The 22,434-nt window shown below is 44.6% G+C and overlaps 1 protein-coding gene across 4 annotated transcripts in view; it reads left to right on the forward strand.

The window, feature by feature from the left end:
* LOC119972627 (hepatocyte nuclear factor 4-gamma-like) overlaps positions 1 to 22,132 on the forward strand; it is a 200,756-nt gene extending 178,624 nt beyond the window's left edge. For all 4 annotated transcript variants that reach the window (XM_038809643.1, XM_038809644.1, XM_038809641.1 and 1 more), the window contains exons 8-10: positions 3,286 to 3,522; positions 12,828 to 12,950; positions 20,741 to 22,132. In XM_038809643.1, the coding sequence (XP_038665571.1) occupies positions 3,286 to 3,522; positions 12,828 to 12,950; positions 20,741 to 20,865 (485 nt within the window). In that variant the 3' untranslated portion in view covers positions 20,866 to 22,132. The remainder of the gene's footprint in view (positions 1 to 3,285; positions 3,523 to 12,827; positions 12,951 to 20,740) is intronic.
* The last annotated feature ends 302 nt before the right edge of the window (positions 22,133 to 22,434 follow it).

The following is a 22,434-nucleotide window of genomic DNA, read 5'->3' on the forward strand; positions in this document are numbered from 1 at the left end:
TATCCACCATGAGCAGACCCCAGGAGCCATGTTCAGATGAAATAAAATAAAGGTAAAAATATCTATTACAGCCTTCACTATATTTTCTTCAATAAATTTAGAGTACCCAATTATTTCTTTTCCATAAAAGGGGCAATTTAATGCAGTCAATTCACCTACTCTGCATATATTTTTGGGTTGTGGCGGTGAGACCCACGCAGACATGAGGAGAATGTGCAAAGCCTTCACTATATTAACAAAGACAACACTTCCATTCATGAAAGTTCTTTCAAAACATTTAAATTACTTTAAGTACTTAATCTCTTACAAACATAAATGGCCTTGTTTTCATAACCCCAAGAAGATAATCCTTTAATTAACTCTGTGAGCTGTGAATCAAACTGTGAAATCAATACATCCTGCTGAGGTATTTGTATGTGTGGTAAGCAGCTGCGCATTAATAATGATAGCCCTTGCGAAAATGTCAACAAATAGCCATTGTAACCATTAGAACAGTTTTTCTTTCAACTGTAACTGACACAGAGAACATGTTAAAAAATATTAATGGGCTGGGGATTTAGATAACTTTAGATGGCTTGAGGTTATTTTTTTTACACCTTTCACTGACACAGGCTGTTTTCTTAACTTTTACAGGCCAGGGGAGTTAACTCACTTGACAGATCTACAAACCTTATCCACCCTTCGAGCAAATTTATGTCTCCTCAAAATTTGTAACTCACGCTCTGTGGATTAATACTCTTGCTATAGCAAAAATGGAGTATATTTGAACCCAGCATTAAGTTCAAATGGCCCTACTGAGTTGAAGTTTTCCTCATGTCTGAGTCATGTTCCCCGCCTTTCTCCGATCAGTGAAAATGGCACCTGTCAAAATGGGGACAGGATATCCCCATACCCAGGTCTTACCCGCCATTTTAAAAATATATTTTTTAGAGTATCATTTATTTTTTTCCAATTAAGGGGCAATTTAGCATGGCCAATCCACCTACCCTGCACATCTTTGGGCTGTGGGAGTGAAACCCACACAGACACAGGGAGAATGTGCAAACTCTACACCTGATGCCGGGCTTGAACCTGAGTCCTCACATGTGAGGCAATACCGCCATTTTTAAAGATTCATGGAGTTTCCACAACTCTGAGAAAATTGACTCAATGTGTTTAAAATCTGAACATTTGGAGGAACTGGTATCCATGTTCCTGACCTCTCCTGATCAACTGGTCGCATGAGATCTCCACCTATTTGGAAAGCTTTTCCTCTTGTAGAATCCCTACATTGCAAAAGAAGACCATTTGGCCCATCAAATCTGCACCGACCATCCGAAAGAGCACCCCACCTAGGCCACGCCTCCTACCCTATTCCCATAACCTCATAACCCCAACTAGCCTTTTGAACACTGAGGGGCAATTTAGCATGGTCAATCCGCCTGACCTGCTCATCTTTGGACTGTGGGGAGGAAACCGAGGCACTCGGAGGAAACCCAGGCATATACAATTTTATGTAATTATTATGAGCCAGCATACAGTTGTTTTAAACATAAGCACAGAGGTAATTAGAGCAGGAGCAGACCTTTTGGTCCCTCCGGCTTACTACACCATTCAATGTAATCATGGCTGATCCTCTCCCTCCACAACACTTTGCTGTCCACTTCCCATAATTCCAGATTGCCTGAGAGACTGCCTAAGAGAAAAAAAATCTATCAGTCTTGGTTTTCAACATATTCAATGATGAAGCATCAACAACCATCGCAGATAAAGATTTACAAAGGTTCACAGCCCTCTGAGTGAAGGCATTTCTCCTTATCTAAGTCCTAAATGATCCATCTCTTAGACCCTGCCCCAGTGTTTCCGATTCCCCATCAGGGAAAAAATGACCTAACTTTAATGGCCAGTTAAGTGCCTGCTGCACTTAAATTGCATCAAGTTTCCTTGACAGAAATGACACAGAGCTCCCAACTGTTCTCCAACTGGTGGGGGTGGACCCTCTGTCGGTGGAACCAAGTTTTATCTAATTTCTCAGAATCTACCCTATAACGCCCCTTCAGAATTTTATATGTATCAATGTGACCTCCTCCATTATTTTAGACTCCCAAGAATATAGGCCCGATTTACTCAGTCTCTTATCAGAAAACAGTCGACTCATCCCAGGGACCCATCTGGTGAACCGATACTGCACTATCTCCAATGTAAATATATCCTTCCTTGAATATGGAGACCAAAATTGTACACACTCCATGTGTGGTCACGCCAAAAACCTTTACAATTGTAGGAAGACATTTTTATTCTTGTTCTCGAACTTCCTGGCAATAAAGGTCATACACATACAAACAAATATTATTTTCCTTCCCAATTGCTTGCTGTATCTGCATGATAAATTTGTGTTCCTTATGTGAGTGCACCCCAGTATCTCTGAACATTAAAATACAGAAGATTCATGTCTTTTAAAAAATATTCTTCTTTGCTGTGCTTAATAATTGCCCAGAAGGTCCATCCCATGGTCTTGTGCTTTACGTTCTATTACCTATAAGAGAGAAAAGTGAGGAGGAAAAGCATGTTAATGATGGCAGTAATCGGAGATAGCCGATATTCCTCCAGCTTCAGCAACAAATTCCTCTTCTGACCATCTCACCGGGTGATATAGGCCTCTTCAAAACAAAAATTTGGTGGGTGTGGGTCTTCCTCCCATGAGGATTGTTCCTTTCTAAAATGTGGGACCTTCAGCTGCAAATAATCAAAGGTAAAAGTTTAAAATGTCAGGTACATGATCAAGTGTCATCACACATGGTGACAGTGATGACCTATTATGGAGATACATTCAGATGAAAACTTTCCCTGAGGTGAATGTAAATTCCGCCTGCCTGTTTTCAACGCACAAAAGAAAAATCAACACTCTAGATGCACTATCAGCGTTGGAGTATTAGCTATGGTTTAGTCACTTGACACCGGGGGGGGGGGGGGGGGGGGGGGGGGGGGAGAGGGGGGGGGGGGGAGAGGGGGGGGGGGCATCTTTCAGAAAGACAGCCATACAGTGTATAATTTTCACATGTTACTTGGAGTGAAGAGAAAATCACCGGTATTATCCACAGACATTAGTCGTACAATAAAACTCTTTCTCACCTACCATCTTTTCTGAAACAAATCCTCACTATAAAAGCTGAGTTACCATTGGGCATCTCATACTTCTTTGACATCTACCTGAGTTTGGGTTGTGCTGCTTTTTGTAACCTTCCTATTCCCTGGTGACAGACATGCGTCCAAATGTCATTTCATTTTGTGTTCATTTTGCCGCAGATGCCAAGGCTTTAAACAATCCCTCAAAAATCAAGAATATGCGTTACCAAGTGCAAGTTAGTTTGGAAGATTACATTAATGATCGACAGTATGATTCTCGAGGGCGATTCGGAGAGCTGCTACTTCTATTGCCTACTCTTCAAAGTATAACTTGGCAGATGATTGAACAAATTCAATTTGTCAAACTTTTTGGACTAGCTAAAATTGACAACTTGCTCCAAGAAATGCTGTTAGGAGGTATGTGTGATTTCATTTCGGATCAAGTCAATTGTACAATGCAATTTTAATAAAAATAGTCCAGTGTGAAATTCAGAATAGCACCAATATTTTACCTTTTTAATCTTTTACCTCCATTGTATTGCTGGGAATTTCCTCCCGGGATCTCCTGGTCAGCCATTTTACTTTGGCAGAGGATTGGTGGACAACCCAGACACACATGTAAACAGAGTTTCCACCAAGTTCTCAGTGGGCATTTGGGAGAACTTCAAAGGGACTCTTGCCACCTGTCTCATCGAGACTGTCGTTTTTCAGTCAATTTCAGTGTTTATTGCAACCCAAATTATTAGCTGCAAAAATTGGCTGTCATGTTTTACAACCAAAATTTAGTAGGACACAGACGAGTCCGAATCCAGTAGGTGAAAGAAAACCATGTTTATCGCAAAGCAATTATATTTACAATCATCAGATCCCAAGCAGGTCTGCTTTGTCGGTTCCATACCTGGTCGAATTTTTGTGGAACGCAATCACGAATGTCCTCGGGCACCTCGCCCACTCATATTGAGCGAGATTCACGGTGAGGTTGCTCCAAACCCATAGATCTCATGCAGGTTATAACATCCCTCCCCGCAAAGCCCGAACAATCCTCTGATGACTGAGGAGTGAGAGGGTGCTGGACTCGCTTTGTTTGTGGTTGTACATGCTGCAATTGCGGAGCTGGATCAGGCGGCAAATATCTGGACGGCCGCTTCCATTCGGAAAGCCATGGTGGACGTACTGTCTGAGGCTGTTGCACTGCTTGCCATCTGTTGGAGCATTCTGATGCCTGTGTCCTCATGTCGGAATCTGTATCCATGACCACTCTCTTTTCAGTGTCTTGACCCTCCTGGGGTGATGCTCCATCCTTGACTGGCACTGGATTCGGTTTGACTGTAATTTTTCTCTCCCGAGGAACGTTTTGTAAAGTTGGTGCCCTGGACTTTATGTGATCGACATGTTTTTTCATGATGCGACCCTGTGCCTGAACTTGATATGATACCGGTCCTGCTTGGCAGACGATTGTTCCTGAGATCCACTGGGCGCGTCTGCAAAGTTGTGAACATAGACTGCGTCACCTGGTACAAATAGTCGGGTCGGCTTTTGTCTGTCTGGGCAACGCCCTTGCTGCGGCGCACTTTCCCTCTAATATCAGGGAAATCAAGGCTCAGACGGATTTGAAGCCTCCGGCCTATTAGCAATTCAGCTGGTCTGATAGCAGAACAAGAATCTGACCAGTCTTGTGTCAGATCCTGAAGTCTGCTTTTTCATCCCTTGTTTGAATGTCTGTATCGCCCATTCTGCCAGCCCATTGGAAGCCAAGTGATACGGATTTGTCATATCCATTGGCCTTCATGAATCCCATGAATTTCTCACTGATGAAGGGCATTCCATTGTTGGTCACCAACACATCTGGGATACTGTGCGCACCGAAAGCCAGGTGCAATTTCTCTTTTGAGGTGGTCAACGACAGTCTCTGGACTTCCGACCACTTAGAGTGACATCCATCATGAGGTGTTGGGCTGCTTGAAAAATATTAAGGTAGATAAGTCCCCAGGGCCTGGTGGGATCTACCCCAGAATACTGAAGGAGGCAAGAGAGGAAATTGCTGAGGCTTTGACAGAAATCTTTGGATCCTCACTGTCTTCAGGTGATGACCCAGAGGACTGGAGAATAGCCATTGTTGTTCCTTTGTTTAAGAAGGGTAGCAAGGACAATCCAGGGAACTACAGGCCGGTGTGCCTTACGTCAGTGATAGGGGAATTACTGGAGAGAATTCTTCGAGACAGGATTTATTAGTGAGTGGCAGCACGGTTTTGTGAAGGGGAGATTGTGTCTCACTAACCTGGGTTTTTCGAGGAGGTCACAAAAATGATTGATGCAGATAGGGCAGTGGATGTTGTCTACATGGACTTCAGTCAGGCCTTTGACAAGGTCGCTCATGGCAGACTGGTACAAAAGGTGAAGTCACACGGGATCAGAGGTGAGCTGGCAAGATGGATACAGAACTGTCTAGGTCATAGAAGGCAGAGAGTATCAATGGAAGGGTGCTTTTCGGATTGGAGGGCTGTGACTAGTGGTGTTCCGCAGGGATCAGTGCTGGGACCTTTGCTGTTCGTAGTATATATAAATGATTTGGAGGAAAATGTAACTTGTCTGATTAATAAGTTTGCGGACGACACAAAGTTTGGTGGAATTGAGGACAGTGCCTTCCTAGAGTTGCTGGCGCCCCGGGCAAGCTGAACTTCGGCGCCCTTGGGGGGGGGGGGGGGGGCTATGGGGGGGGGCCTTGGGGGGGGGGGGCCTTGGGGGGGGGGCCGATAGGGGGGGCGGGGCCGAGGAGGGGAGGGGCCAAGGGGGGGCGGACCCGAGGGGGGGGCCCGGGGGGGGGACCCGAGGGGGGAGGGACCCGAGGGGGGAGGGCGGGGGGAGCGGACCCGAGGGGGGAGGGCGGGGGGGAGCGGACCCGAGGGGGGGGAGCGGACCCGAGGGGGGGGCGGGGGGGAGCAGACCGAGGGGGGGAGCGGACTGAGCGGGGGGCGGACCCGAGGGGGGGGCGGGGCGGACCCGAGGGGGGGGGCGGGGGGGACGGACCCGAGGCGGGGGGGAGCGGACAGAGGGGGCGGACCGGCGGGGGGCGGACCGGCGGGGGGGGGGCGGACCGGCGGGGGGGGTCGCCCTGGGGGAGTGCGGCCACCCTGGGGGGAGTGCGGCCACCGCGCATGCGCTGGTTGGCACCGGCCCAACTGCGCATGCGCGGGACCCGAGTCTCTTGGGCCCCCTAGCACATGGCGCCCCGGGCGACTGCCCGAGTTGCCGGTGCCTTGAGCCAGCCCTGATTGAGGATAGCGATGAGGACTGTCAGTGGATTAAGCAGGATTTAGATCGTTTGGAGACTTGGGCGGCAAGATGGCAGATGGAGTTTAATCCGGACAAATGTGAGGTAATGCATTTTGGAAGGCCTAATACAGGTAGGGAATATACAGTGAATGGTAGAACCCTCAAGAGTATTGACAGTCAGAAAGATCTAGGTGCACAGGTCCACAGGTCACTGAAAGGGGCAACACAGGTGGAGAAGGTAGTCAAGAAGGCATACGGCATACTTGTTCTCATTGGCCGGGGCATTGAGTATAAAAATTGGCAAGTCATGTTGCAGCTGTATAGAACCTTAGTTAGGCCACACTTGGAGTATAGTGTTCAATTCTGGTCGCCACACTACCAGAAGGATATGGAGGCTTTAGAGAGTGTGCAGAAGAGATTTACCAGGATGTTGCCTCGTGTGGAGGGAATTAGCTGTGGGGAGAGATTGAATAAACTCGGTTTGTTCTCACTGGAACGATGGAGGTTGAGGGGCAACCTGATAGAGGTCTACAAAATGATGAGGGGCATAGACAGGGTGGATAGTCAGAGGCTTTTCCCCAGGGTAGAGGGATCAATTAATAGGGGGAATAGATTTAAGGTGCGAGGGGCAGGGTTTAGAGGAGATGTACGAGGCAAGTTTTTTACACAGAGGGTCGTGGGTGCCTGGAACGCGCTGCCGGAGGAGGTGGAAGCAGGGATGATTGTGATGTTTAAGGGGTATCTTGACAAATACATGAATAGGATGGGAATAAAGGGATACGGACCTCGGAAGTGTAGAAGATTTTAGTTTAGATGGGCAACATGGTCGGCGCAGGCTTGGAGGGCCGGAGGGTCTGTTCCTGTGCTGTACTTTTCTTTGTTCTTTAAGAACATTGAGCCTTGAAAGGGACCGGTAAAGTCGGTGTGGAACCACACCCACGGTTACCCCAGCCATTCCTACGGGTGAATGGATGTGGCTGGCAGAAGCTTTCATTGCTCCTGACAAATGCCGCACTACTTGGTAGCCGTTCTGTATCTACGTCCAGGCCCGGCCTCCAAACATAGCTGCGGTCGAGCATTTTCATTTTGAACATCCCTGGGTGTCTGTTATGAAGGTCCCTCAAAACTGGGTCTTGGCCCTTACCCGGGATGACGGCGCATGTCTACCACAAAAGATGCCGTCCGTCTTCCATGATTAACTTGGATATTTTTCTCGTGAATGCCTGTAACCCGTTGGGCAGTCTTCTATGCTGATCCCCATATCGGACTATATGTTGAATCTTTGAAAGGATCTGGTCAGTTTGTGTCCACTCACGGATTTGGGACACTGTAACAAACAATTAATCCATAAAATTGAGCAAGGCCAGTCCGGGGGGGAGTAGGAGACGTGTCAGGAAAGGCACTCGGCTTAACACATCCCCCTTCGCGATCTGCGTACCTGAACAATGCTCAAATGAGTACTGATAGGCAGCCAGGAGGAGGGCTTAACGTTGTGTCCTGGCACAGACGACGGGCGGAATCTCTTTGTCTTCTTTGAAAAGCCCAGCAGCAGCTTATGGTCCATGGTGATCGTGAACCAACAATCGTACAGACATTGGTGCAATTTTATTTCCAGTGAACAATTCGTGCATAATTGTGCTTGGCCACAACCAGTGTCCGGGAGGTGAATGTGATCGATCGCTCTCTGCCATTTTCCATGTGGTGTGATAAAGCGGCGGCAATGCCTCACATGTGACGACTAGTTGTTTGGTGGGATCCTGGTGCATCAACGATCCTGAGGAAGTGAATTGTTTTTTCACTTGTGTGAATGCTTCTTTCTGTTGCTTTTTCCGTGCCCATTCCTTGCTTTTTTTCAAGAGAAGGAGGTGTAGGGGGGCCAACATGGTTGTTAGATCTGGGATAAACTTTCCATAATAGTTCACCAATCCCAAAAACGACTGCAACTTTGTGGTATTTTCAGGTGTCGGAGTTTGTTACCCTTACTTTCTCCGCGACAGGGTGTAACCCCTCAAGGTCCATTTGGTGGCCCAGGTACACAAACTCCCTCCCGTGGAACATGCATTTTTCTTTGAGAAACGACGGAAAACCATGCCTAAATTACTTCGATGTTCCTGTTCAGTTGCCCGAGTGACCAATACGTCGTCCAGATACACTGCCATTCGCAGGAATCCTCTCAGTATATTTTCCATTATTCTCTGGAAAATCGTACAGACTGACGACACTCCAGAGGGTAGTCTGGTGTATTCGTATAGGCCTCTATGGATGTTTATGATGGCAAATTTACATGAGGCAGGGTCCAACTGCAAGTATGCATGGCTCGTATCGAGCCTTGGAGATGAGTGCCCACCGGTCAGTTTTGCGTATAGATCCTGGAGGCCCTCTTGCCCGTCAACTTGTAGACCCCACACAGTCTGACTGTCTTATCTGGTTTGAGCACTGAGACCATCGGCTGCACCCATTTGGCGACACGTACTCGTTTAATGATCCCAAGGTCTTTGAGTCAGCTTAGTTCGCTAACAAGGCGTAAGGGATCAGGCGAGCCCTAAAGTACTTAGGTTGTGTGTCTGGGTCTACCTGGACTTTTGCCATGGCCCATTTTATTTTTTCCAGTCCAGACTGGAAAACCTCAGGGTATTTCCCTTGCACTTCGAATAGGCCCCTGGATCCCATTTGGAAAATTTGCTGCTTGTTCAGGTGTAGGCGCTTCAACCAATTGCAGCCTAGAAATCTGGGGCTACGTTCCTTTACTGTGATCAATGGGAGTCGCACCAACTGTTGTCCGTAAGCTATCGCAGTCATTGTGGTTCCAGCAATGGCTAACCGTTCGCTGGTGCATGCCATTGTGGTGTCCCACAGACCTAACTGTTGCACCCCTATCCTTATCCTGTCGAAGGTTTGCTTTCCAATAACTGAACCTGCAGTTCCCGTATCAAATTCCATGTCTAATGGATGACTATTAACCTCCACAGTTATCTTGATGGGGGCCACTCGGGCTACTGTGACGCAATGCAGCTGCATACACATCTCCTCTGGCTGGTCCAGGTGGAGCCCTCGGTTAGTACTGCCTCTACCCGTGTGCCGGGGTTGCTGGTTCATTTGTGCCTTGCACTCCCTGAAGCTCCTGCATTCACATGCCCCACAATACCAAGGTTGCCGCTCTGCAGATCCCGGGGAAGTATCTCATCGGATGTCTCAGTCCTAGATCAAAGAACCTGGCCTCTACGGTACTCCAGGGTGGGGTTTCAGCTTTGCGGCTCGCTGGGAGGGAGCGGCGACCGAGGGCGTTTACCCCCACCTCCTGGATTTCTTGCACTCCTCTTTTAGTGCTTTTGCGAGAAAGCAAAATTTGCAGGGCCTGCTGAATATCTAGGGACAGTTTGGCTAGCAGCTTCCTTTGGATAGTCATGCTATTGACGCTGCAGGTCAAGCAGTTTCGCAGCATTTCGGAACGAGAAATTCCGTATTCACCAAATTCGGCTGGTTTTCATAGCCTCGTCAGAAACCCGTTACGGACTCTCCTGGAACCTCTCTGTTGTGTTGAAATGGTATCTCTGCACTATAACGGATGGTTAAGGATTGAAATGCTGTGCTACTATGGTTACCAATTCTTCAAAAGTCTTAGTGTTCGGAGTTCTGGGATGTGTAAGGCTCTTTAACACCCCATAAGTATCAGCTCCACAGGCAGTCAGTAATATCACTGTTGATCCACATCGTTCGCCTGGAAAAAGTAATGCATGTGTTCTGTGTACTACGTCCTAACCTCTATGCTTGCAGCGAACTTGTCCAACCTTTCGAACAAAGACATTTTTGATATGGAAAATTATTTACTCCAGCCTTAGTCCAGTGGCAGAAAGGAGATGGTTGTTCAGCCAATGATGTAGCAGCATTGACAGTAGTCCAGTTTCACCCACATCGCCAGTTTAGTAGGCCACAGACGAGTCCGAATTGAGTAGGTGAAAGATGTTAATATTTATAATATACTTCAGATCCCAGCGGGTCTCCTGTCAGTTCCATACCTGGACGACTTTATATAGAACTCAATCATGAATGTACTCGGGCTCCCCGCCCCCTTAGCGGGAAGTTCATATTTGACAAGACTGATGGGGAGACTGATCGGTCCAACCCCATAGGTCTCGTGTGGGTTTTAACACAAAATGAGTGACTACTCTTCAAGAAGTACTTCATTGGTTTTAAGCTATTTCTTCACGCATCCATTTTTAAAATCTACTTTTCCCTTAGAACAGTTGCTTGGAAGTTGACCCATTCATGTGCCTCTGCCAATACTATTCTGCATTCAGCCTTTAGCCACAGCTGAGGTTAAAGATCTGACTGATACCTTAATTGGCTGTGATGAATCATCCTTTCTTCCCTTGATTCCTCCAATTCAATACTCTTCAAATTTGAAACTCTTTTTATGAGGAATTATGGGCAAAACTCTGAGTCTTACAAATGACCAACATTTTGGTGAGAAGAGGTCGGTGTTAAGGAATATCTCAAAAGATAAAGAGAGTTAAAGTGGTGGAGAAGTTTAAAAAAGCGATTCCAAAAGTTCAGGTCGAAGCTGCTGAAGGCACTGATGGTGGAGCGATTAAAATTGGGGATTTTAAAGAGGCCACAATGAAAGAAACGCAGATATCAAGGAGGGTGATAGGGCTGGAAGAGATTACAGAAATAAGGAGCAGTCAAACCATAGAGAGATTTGAAACCAAGGGTGCAAATCTTAACACTGATGTGTCATTTAAACTGTGATCATTGATCAGTAAACACAGGTGAACAACATTTGGTGTGAGTTAAGACACCATCAATATTATTTTGGGTGACCTGGGGCACGATTCTCCAAAATGGAGACTAAGTATTTGCGTCGTTGTGAACGCCAGCGCGTTTCATGATGGCGTGAAACGCGCGCAGGGACTACTGATTCTGGCCCCCACAGGGGGCCAGCATGGTGCTGGAGCAGTTCACACCGCTCCAGCCTCTCTTCCTGGTGCCAAATGGGCGCCGCGCCAATGTGCGCATGCGCGGGGGACTTCTTCAGCACGCCTGCCCCGACACAACATGGTGTGAGGGTTCAGGGGCTGGTTGCGCAACAAAGTAGGCCCGGGGGTGGAGAGGCCGGCCCGCCAATCAGTGGGCCCCGATCGCGGGCCAGAACCCATCGGAGGCCCCACCACCCCGGGGACAGAGCCCCCCTCCTGCCCCCCACAAGCCTCCCCCCGACCCTTCGCGCAGAGTTCCCGCCAGCAGCGACCAGGGGTGAACGGCGCTGGCAGGACTCTGTTTTCTCCGTGCGTCCGCTTGGCCCGTCCAGGCCGGATAATCGGAGGCCCCACCGCGGACAGCACCTGCGCGACCTGCGCCACGCCAAACGCGCCAGTGCAAATGGCACCGATTCTCCGCACCTCCGGCGATTCTCCGGCCTGGCGCGGGGCTAGGAGAATCGCGCCCCTGATGTTTACAGAGGGTAGAATGTGAATAGCCTGCCAGAAGTGCACTGGAATAGTCAAGTCCGGAAGTGACAAAGGTATGGATGAGCTTAGTCAAGGGTAGAGACAGGCACTGTTATAGAAATGGAACTAGGTGGTCTTAGTTATGGTGTAGACATGTAGCTCATTGTGGGATCAGATGTAACAGTGATGTTGTGAGCAGTCTGGCTCAGTTTCAGACCATTGCCAAGGAGATTGATGAAATCAGTGATGAGGAAGCAGATTTTGTGGTGGAACCGATGACAAAAGTATCAGTTTTCCTAATATTTAATTAGAGGAAATTTCTATTCAATCACAGTTCCACAAGTTCAACCAGATGAGGTCCTCTTGAGGACAGGTGTGGCCCAAGGCTTTAGAACATTCCCACTCGTCAAACAACAAGCTGACAGTGTCATATTCACAGAACCATATAGTGATTGAAAAATGTATGTATGGTTACTCTGTAATCCTGGTATTTATATACATTTTCTCTCACAAATGAAGTAAACCCAACAGCTCAATAAATCCACATTGTGATTGTGTCAGCTCACCATTGTTTTATTAATTCAGACAACTATAGTTGAACGTTCAAGTGGAAGTTTCATTTGGCTAGTTAATAATAATAGTTTCAAAATTATGTATTGTCTTCCAATCACATTGACAAAGCATCAACTCATATTTCTGTATGACTGTGTGAAGCTTGACTGCAACATCTACTAGTTTTTTCCAGTTTTGATGAGCGTTCGGTTTACAAAAGTACCACACAATTTACACAGCTGAATATCCATATAAAAATTGGTACTGCTTCAAATGTGTGCTTAATTGCTATGTTTCATTTATAAATTAAGAAAAAAATACAAATGCATTTTGCCAGAATGTATTCATCAAAACATTAGATCTATTCATGTTAGTTCAGCATTTATTTGATGCACCATGATTTTGTCCAAGCCATCTTTTAGAATGTTCTTTTATTTTCCTTCTTTGCAGGTACAGCGAGTGATCCATCCCACCTTCATCATCCTGCACACCCTCATGTGGCCCAGGATCCAATGACAGGCCAGACTATTTTGATCAGTTCAATGCCTGCAGCAGTTCACAGTGAACAAATGTGTAGGTTTTTCTTCCACATAGCTGAATGCACATTTTTAATATGGAATTGTAAATAAGCTTCATCCTCAATGAAGATATTTGGATCTTCTGTGCTGGCAATACAGCAATAATAATGAAGATGGAAGTAAAAAAAAAGGGTTGCCTTTATATAGTGCTTTTCACATGCGCAGGATGTCACACCAATACAAGAAATAGAGGCAGAAGTAGACCACATGGCCTGTCGAGCATGCCCTGCCATTCAACCCAATCATGGCTGATCTTCGGTTTCAACTCCACCTTCCTGTCTGCTCTCCATAACTATTAATTTCCCGATTAACCAAAAGTATGTCATGCTATTTTGTGGAGGAATGGTGCAGGAGGAGGGCGGACCATACACCAGAGTCTCCACCGCATAAATAGCAGGTGGAGTAACAAGAGTGTTCTGGCTGGGTGCATAGCAGACTGGCAGCAATTAACTGCACTCAAATGGGCCTATAGTGGCCAAAAGTACCTCACGACCAACAAGGTACTTTGCAAAGTTAGCTCTTATTGAAAGGCGAGAGTGCTGATTCAAAGTCAAGGCTGACAGTTAGAATTAGAGGTACATTACCATGATTTCCTGATAAAGATCATCAGGCAAAAATGGCGGAGTCACATTTCATTCCATTAATTGTCAGCTTTAGCTTAGTCTACCCTTCCTGGTTGACAGAAAAGATCCCATGGCACTATTACAGGAAGAGGAGTGTCCTTGCTGTCTTGGCCAGTATTTAAACACTTACCGATCATTTAGCTAATTGAGGCTTCGCTACGCACCAAGTTGCTCCTATGTCCCCTATATTACAAAAGTGATTGTGTCAAAAGTACTGCAACAGCTGTAAGGCACTTGGAAATGTCCTAAGATCATGACAGGCTTTATATGAAAACAAGTTATTTCTTTGTTCCTTGTGACACAGGCAACAGATATAAATCTGAGTGCGGAGTCACCTTTGTAATTTACAGTATAGAAGGAGGCCATTTGGCCCATCGTGTCCACACCGGCTCCTAAAAGAGCAACCTAGCAAGTCCCATTCCTCAGTCCTATCTCGGTAGCCCTCTAAATTCATCACTTTCAAATATGTATCCAGCTCTCTTTCGAAACCTCCAATGGAATCCACCTCCACCACTCTCCCAGGCAGTGCAGTCCAAATCCCAGCAACTCTCTGAGTAAAGAAATGTCTCCTCATCTTATTCCTAGCTCTCCTGCTGACCATCTTTAAATTGTGACCCCTAGTCACTGACTTACTAACCAGTGGAAACAGAAAATCCTTCTTTACCCTGTCAAAACTGTTGAGAATTTTGAGCACCTCAATAAGGTCACCTCTTAATCGTCTCTGCTCCAAGGGGAACAAGCCCAATTTCTCCAATCTTTCCTTGTTTCTAAAATTCCTGATATCATTCTAGTAAATCTCACCAGATGTAACAGATTTGTTTCTGTAATATACAACTTATGTTTTCCACTTTTACAAAATTAATTCATATAATATCATCGTTGTGTCAAGATTAACCTTGAACAAAAGACTTGTTGTCAGGATCCTATTGGCACCCTTACATGTGATACCAATTCCTTGGTCTTGGTCAACTTCTGCAGTTTAACACAAGTCCCTCATGCTGCAATTACTTGTGAAATCAGTTCCACACAGCACAGTGATTAGAACTATTATCAGAGAGTTAGCAGAAATCCCAAACTAAATCAATTGTTTACAACAATATTAATTATCCAATTAAAAGGCTATTAACTGAATTGGTTTCTCATTTGAATTTAGGATTAGCGGCTTTGTCTGTTGTAAGTGGTTGCTCACATTGTGCACATCTGATACGATGGGATGCAATCTAATTCAATTAATTAGTTTAGAAGCTTATGTGGTCAGAGCTGGCAAAATTCAGGCAGAACCATGATCAATTGATTAAAATTCTACCCTTCAGGATACTGCAAGGCTTTATTTCTGATGGTATAACATTTGTACACAACAATACTGTGTTGGTATTCTTGTCATTCTGTACAAGGAGCATTGTGCATAGTTGAAGAGCATAACTTAAGTGAAATGCCATGAGGGGCTGGTTTAGCACAGTGGGCTAAACAGCTGGCTTGTAATGGAGAAAAAGTCCAGCACGGGTTCAATTCCCATATCGGCCTCCCCAAATGTGCTGACTAGGGGCTTTTCACAGTAACTTCATTGAAGCCTACTTGTGACAATAACTGATTCTTCTTCTTATTATTATTATTCTGAAAGGTAAGGTGTGGGGTATTGCCTGATTGTGGTAGAACATGCCGGATTTGTTTCCGTAATATGTAGCTGATCGCTTCCACTTTTACAAAATCAATTTATATACAACATGCGATTATTAATATTATTAATATTATTATAAAATGACACCATAGTGCCAAGATTACAGCTAAACTTGGAAATATAGCACAGAAGAACGAGATTCTCCAGACATCGAGAGCTGGATTCTCTGGTCCAACAGCTGTGTGTTCCTCGGCAGCTCGCTGTTCGCTGGTGGAGATATTCTACACTCCCGTTGCATGGCAATGGGATTTCCCATTGAAGCCATCCCATGTTGCTCGGAAACCTGCGGGTGGGGGCGGAGGCAGGGGCGGGGTGGGACAGGGGGGGTCCCTGCTGGCAGGAAAAGTGAATCGCAACAGCGGGCGAATCCCAGCCGTAATCTTTAAAATAGATTAATAAACGACTTCATGTTCCAAATTCTTTCGAATGTTGTATATATATATTTTCATTAAAAGCTTGGACATAATGTTCATACTAAAGTAAGCTTGTTGTTTCAAGTTAGGAATCAGATTGGGTTTGAGTTTCAGTTTGCTGCCCAGGGTATATGGAGTTGTGAACTGACTGCCCATTAGATAATCTGCCCAATTTTTATTTCTATTTAACCTCCAGGTGGCAGGTTGATGGTTTAAATTGATGATGCCTAGCTAATGTGCACCTAAATAAGGTGCACATCATCATTGCACTGCGCAGTCAACACCATGTCAATTTGCATCATTCTCATTCAAATTTATGCAACTTACAACAATGGCAACTTGTATATTTATATAGCATCCTTAACATAATACAATATCACAAGGCACTTCACAGGACCGTCAAATTAGACATTGAGCCAAATAAGACAGTATTAGGGCTGATGGCTAAAAGCTTGGTCAAAGAGGGAGGAGGGAAGCATGGTAAAGAGGCAGTGAAGTGTAGGAAGGGAATTCTAGAGCTTAGCGATTTAGGCATTTGATGAAACAGTCAGTACTGATGGAACAACTAAAATCAGGGATGGTCAAGAGGCCTGTGATGATATGCATAAATTGATTCTGTACATAATGTTATGCACAACCTCCGACTACCAGATGGCAGTATAAACCCACCATGTGACCCTGTATGTGGGGAGTTGGGAGTAGGTCGTGTTGGAGGATAGACATATTTTGCAGTAGCTGTACAAAAGATAATTAGTGTTAGTAGTTTATTACACAGTTGTTTCATAATAAATTATTTAAGCTAGATGTTATGCAGTTCATCATTCACTTCGGCCAGTCTACAGGACATGACATGGTATCAGGTTTGATGGTTTACCAAGAACGTGAAGATTCTGCATGAAAAAATCCGAACCACTAAAGATAACTTTGAAGGAAAAGAAAGAAAACACATTTTTGCTATTAACCTTGCAAGCTACTGGCATCTGGAGCTCAATGCACGGTAAAACTTCGAAGCCTGGGATGGAAGGCATCAAGGCAACTCAACAGCTTCGGATTACCGATAACGTAGACAAGAATTGTGGAGGGTGTTTAAGCAACAATTTAAACTCGATGTTGCATACCTTGGTCTGCAGGCACAGCCCGATGAGAGGCGTATCACGTTGCTGCTCACTGTAGCAGGTCCCCAAGTAATTTAGATTTTTAACACTATTGTTTTTGAAAACGAGGCTGACAGAAAAAGCTTCAACAAAGTTCTAAAACAATTCGATTGGCATTGCTCCCCTAAAAAAATTAAACCTTAAGAGTGCTATATATTCCGGACGTGCACCCAGAACATGGGAAAGGCATTCAATGGCTTCCTCACTGACTTGCAATTGAAAGCGCAGTCATGCAACTTCAGCATGTTCCAGTCGTCAATGATGCGCGATCAAATAGTTTTTGGGATCTCCAATGAAAAAGTGCGCGAGCGGCTTCTGTAGGAAACAGACCTGCATCTCAAAAGTCCAATCCAAATATGTCACACTAGTGAGCTTGGAGTAAAATAGATCAGCACATTATATCTCCGGCATTTTAGCACAATGGCAGAAGGGGCAGCAGATGCCATTAGTGTGGTGACGCAGCCGAATAAGAAAACTGCTCCCTTTCCGGACAGCCATTTTGAGCAGCCGACCCAATCCCTCCATTTTATGTCCGCGAAGTGGCAAACGGAATTTGCCATGGCAATGCCCTGCTTATGGAAAAACATGTGCCAACTGTAATGCCGGAAATCATTTTGCAACCCAATGTTATTCCTGGAGAAAGCCTAAACAAATAAAGTGTATCAATGTTATTAATGAAGTGTGCCTGGAGGATACATTCTTTGTTGATCTGATCGCCTGTGAAGACCAGGAGACCCAAGTCATACCAAATAGCAATATATATGTACCAATCTGCAGCAATAGTGAATTGAATGCTGATAATCATAAGGATAAATGGACAGTGCCATTTAAGATAAATGGCTCAGTGATAACAGTCAAGCTCAACGCCGGTGCGAGGGCCAACCTCATCAACCTGTCCGATGTAAAAGAAAAGCTGCGAATTGAACCAGAAATAGTTAACGGAACGGTATTGTTAATAGATTACAATGGCAACAAAATCTCGTCGTTAGGAGCATGTGAGCTTGATGTTGATGTAAAAAACAAAATTCTCAAATTGAAATTTCCGTGGTGGCGAAGTTGAGGCATGTGAGGAGCTACAGCTAGTCCGAGGAGTCTATAGGGCAGACAGTGCTGCAACTAGCCCTCATCCCTCAAGTGGCTCCATACTGAATGATTTCCTTAAAACACATACATGTACAAGTTTAATTAAAGGAAGATACAAAGCCTGTGATTCATGCACCTCGATGTGTACCAGCACCATTAAGGAATAAACTAAAACTGGAGGGAATGACTGTCTTGGGTGTCATTAAGCATATTGAAGTGCCTACAGAATGGGTTATTACCATGGTAGATGTAAAGAAGCATAATAAAGAACCTCCACACTGGGTAACCTGTATCGATGCTGTCAAACTAAGATAAGAAAACAAGAAGGTGTTGCGGAAGGTGAGAAGATATCTTCGTGAAGGCTGGCCCAGAGAATCATGCTCCAGTTTCTACAATGTGAGAGCAGAGTTGAGTGTTGCTGATGGATTTTTACTGCGAGAAAAGAGAATAGTAATTCCGAAATCTTTTAAGGTCAGTAGTTCTGAGCAAACTCCATGAACGGCACGCGGGAAGAAAAAAATGTAGAAAGAGAGCCAAAGACCTGTTGGCTGGGTATCCTTCGAGATATTGACACAATGGTATGGAACTGCACAAGGTGCAAGAGAGTGAACGTCTGCACACAGTGCAGGAAGCAAACAAAAGGCACATGGTGTGAACTGCTTCAGTTCCAAGTGTTGGAGAACTCTGCTAATCCAGAAGCAGAGATTCAGCCACTCCGTCAAGAAGGGAGGCAGAGGGAGAGATTTCAAGCCAAATCCACAAAAGAGGTTTGAAGAGGAGTCTACAAAACGCCTCAAACCATTGTAATGCAACCACAAGAAGACACATGCAGTAGTCCTAAAACATCTGAATAACATGCGGAACAAATACACGAAGAGGATGACACATCAATACATGAAGACCACCAAAAACAAACAACAAACACTAAAGAAGATGAAGTATCTTTGCAAGTTCAGCAGACACTGAGAAGATCGACAAAGATAAGGTGCAAGCCAGAAAGACTGAACTTGTGACATGATTGTAAAAAATTCTAAAAATGTACATTGTTATGCATATCATGGTGAAATGTAAAAAAAAATCTAATGTATATAAATAACTTCATTTCCAAAGGAAAGGGCATGTGATCATATGCATAAAGCAGTTCTGTACATAATGTTATGCACAATCTCTGGCCACCAGGTGGCAGTGTAAACCCACCATGTGACCCTGTGGCTGGGGAGCTGGGAATAAGTTGCACTGGAGGATAGATATATTTTGAAGCAGCTCTATAATAGTTAATTACTGTTAGTAGTTTATTATTTTATTCATCCTAGTTATCTTTATCACACAGTTGTTTCACGATACATTATTTAAATTAGATGTTCTATAGTCCATCATTCACTTTTGCCAGTCTATAGAACATGACAAGGCCAGAATCAGCTAATTACAGCAGATATCGCGTTGGATAATGGGGCTGATTGAGATTACTAAAATATGGTGGGGCAAGGACATGAAGTGATTTTAGAAGGGATGAAAGTTTTAACGTTGAAGCATTGCTTGACTGAGAGTCAGTGCACACATGGGTGACAGGTGAACATTACTTAGTGCAAGTAAGGACATGGATAGCAGTATTATGGATGACCTCAGTTTATGGAGGGTAGAATGTGGGATGCCAGAAAACAGGATAGTAACAAGGAAATGACCTGCTAAAGTCATATCATTATAACTTTATTACTTTGTGGCATGATGTGAGGGACTAATAGGCTGCTGTGCAAGGTAAAAATGATGAAGTTAATGAGGATGCTGGAGACCTTCAGTCCAGCTGAAGTTTTGATATTCCAGAGATGGCAACACAGTATTTTACTGCGTAGTATTACAAAACCACAATTAAAAAAACACATAAGTATTGAGTCTGTTTACAGATGACGGGCGCGGTTTTGCAGCATTGTGGCCTTTCGCAAGATTTGTGATGCTCGAAACGCCTTGCGAGATTTGCGAGATGTCACGATCTGGATCTCGCCCCCACTGGCTGTGATCCAGATATGCATATTTAAATGATGCATTAGGCTCATTTAAATATGCGTTTGCAGTTTTCTCCTGGTGCCCGGGTCCTAACAACCGTTCCTGGGACACCTTATGAGAGATCAGTTTAGAACTATTTTTCATAAACATGGACGAGTCATAATGGCACCTGGGGGGTGGGAGGGGTGGGGGGGGGGGGGGGGGGGGGGTATCCCAGGCCGGGGGGGAGGGGTATCCCAGGCTATTAGAGACCCCGGGTGATTGGGGACAGGGTAGGGTGGCTCCTTGCCACTCCCTCTCCCACCTTGTCACTGCCAGACTGGCATCCTAGCAGCCCCATCTGTGCAACCTGGCACCACCAGGATGGAAAGGACACTGCCAAGGTGGCCACGTTCTCCGTGCCAGGGTTTCAGGTTGGCACTGTCAGGGATCAGGCCAAGGGGGCTTATCAGTTGGAGGGGGAAGAGGGGATGCACCCAGGGGCCTCCCTGATGTTGGGGAGTGTGGGGAGAGGGGGGGGGGGGGAGATCGGGCAGCCAGACAAAGTTGCGCCCCGATCGGCGAGGAACCTTTCCTGTGCGGCCTCAGCTGAGAGAAACATCCCAAGGCCAAAATGAATGGCAAAGTGCCATTGATAGTCGGCAAGTTTCTCACTGCCATAGCCACCAAGAAACAACCTGGTCAACGCACCCAAAACCGACCATAGATTTTCCTCCGTTGAACCGCGCCCGACATGTGAGAGAGCATGGCTTTCTTATCTCATTGAACATATATTTACCATTCAAAATACCCTGACTAACCATAGTATTGTTTTTGTGTGCATTTCTCCGCAGCTACCCCAGAAACCCCACTACCATCTCCTCCACAAGGTTCTGGACAAGAACAATATAAACTTGCTTCAAACAATCACTCGGTTATTTCTCAACAAGCGCCATTACCAAAGCAAAAAGTCTTGTGATGCCAAACATAATTTTAAGAGTGACAGCTTATGCTTTCTGTACACTTCAAAACCAGAAACCTGAATTCAGTTGTCGAACTGCAAGCAGGATCAAGCCACACATGGAAAGAAACACTGCCATTTTGTGCTGTCTGTATTAATGGCTGTTTAATGTTTTGCCAACACTTGCTTTTGTGCGGTTTATCATAACAGGAGCAAAAAGGTATTGCTCTTAAACACAAGTTGCAATCTCAGGTTAATATTTCAAAGGGATTTGGTTAAAGTTATTTGTATAATGACAAAGCAATCTTGGTTCATTTCAAAAGTTCAATGCTACAATTTTAAAAAATTCTGAATTAGGTTAGATTTGTCTGGTTCTTTCACTATTTCCCATTTTGACGTAGCCATAATTTAGATCTACGACGATGAATAAATAGGCTATTCATTGACATGATTGTAACCCAACCAGGGTTACTGATGATATCATGACTGTGAAACTCAAATGAGTAATATTATAGCCAACATCACATTACCAGACATGTTTTTATTTCATTATACACAACTCTGTTTAAAACCTTTCCTGTTTTGAGCCTTGCCATTTAAATTCATACCTTACAGTATCACCCTTGTATATCTCTCAGCGTCAGCAGTCTAGCTGCTGGGTTTACCATGTGGTTTCACATTGCATGACCAGAGGAGGGAGCTTCACTGAAAAATAATACAACTCCTTTCTAGCAGAATATTCACTGCACTGTTCTGTGCCTGTTTAAGAAATGTGTGGTAATCTCAAATCAGATTAGCGCCCAAAGTCATATCAAAGTTTAACATTTAACACTTCAATGTTGATCAATAGGTATTGTTGGTAAATAGATTTTGCTGAATAGTTTTTGACAGAAAAGAAAGCTGCCTTAAATTGCATAAATGCATCTTTTCTTCTACCGTGTGGAAATAGGGTGAATCCATTTACAACTGTTTCTTGGTTTGTACATACAGAGTGACTAATTATATAATCATTGTAATTTATTCTGATGCAATGATCTATTTTATAAACATGAAATTATTTTTGTATGAATTATTGTGAATGAATCAAAAATGATCAATTTCTGGAAGAAAATCAATACTGGAATGTAAAGTATTCACAATTTTTAAATACTGGATTGCATTGTATAAGTGAGATGAGTGCACTGTACATTGCATGTACTTATTACTTTTTCAGAAAATTGGAGTTCTCCACCTGTAAAAATACAAATAAATGTCAATACCTTTCGAATTGGGAAACATAACTTGGCATCCGCGAGCTCTGGTTTCGAGTGCTACTTGCTATTTTTGCATCTTTTTTGATTTGTTCTTGGGATGTGAGTTTGCTGGCATGGCCAGCATGAATTATCCATCCCTTTCGCCTTTGAAAAGAGAATTTATGAAAGACCAACTGTGTAAATCAATATTTGCCACAGTCATTATACTATAGACTTAATGTATTTCTCCCGGTTATGTTTGGATTGGATTTGGATTTATTGTTCACGTGTACCAAGGTATAGTGAAAAGTATTGTTCTGCGTACAGTCCAGACAGATCATTCCATACATGAAAC

Source organism: Scyliorhinus canicula, chromosome 10 (genome assembly GCF_902713615.1).
Source record: "Scyliorhinus canicula chromosome 10, sScyCan1.1, whole genome shotgun sequence".
Taxonomy (NCBI): domain Eukaryota; kingdom Metazoa; phylum Chordata; class Chondrichthyes; order Carcharhiniformes; family Scyliorhinidae; genus Scyliorhinus; species Scyliorhinus canicula.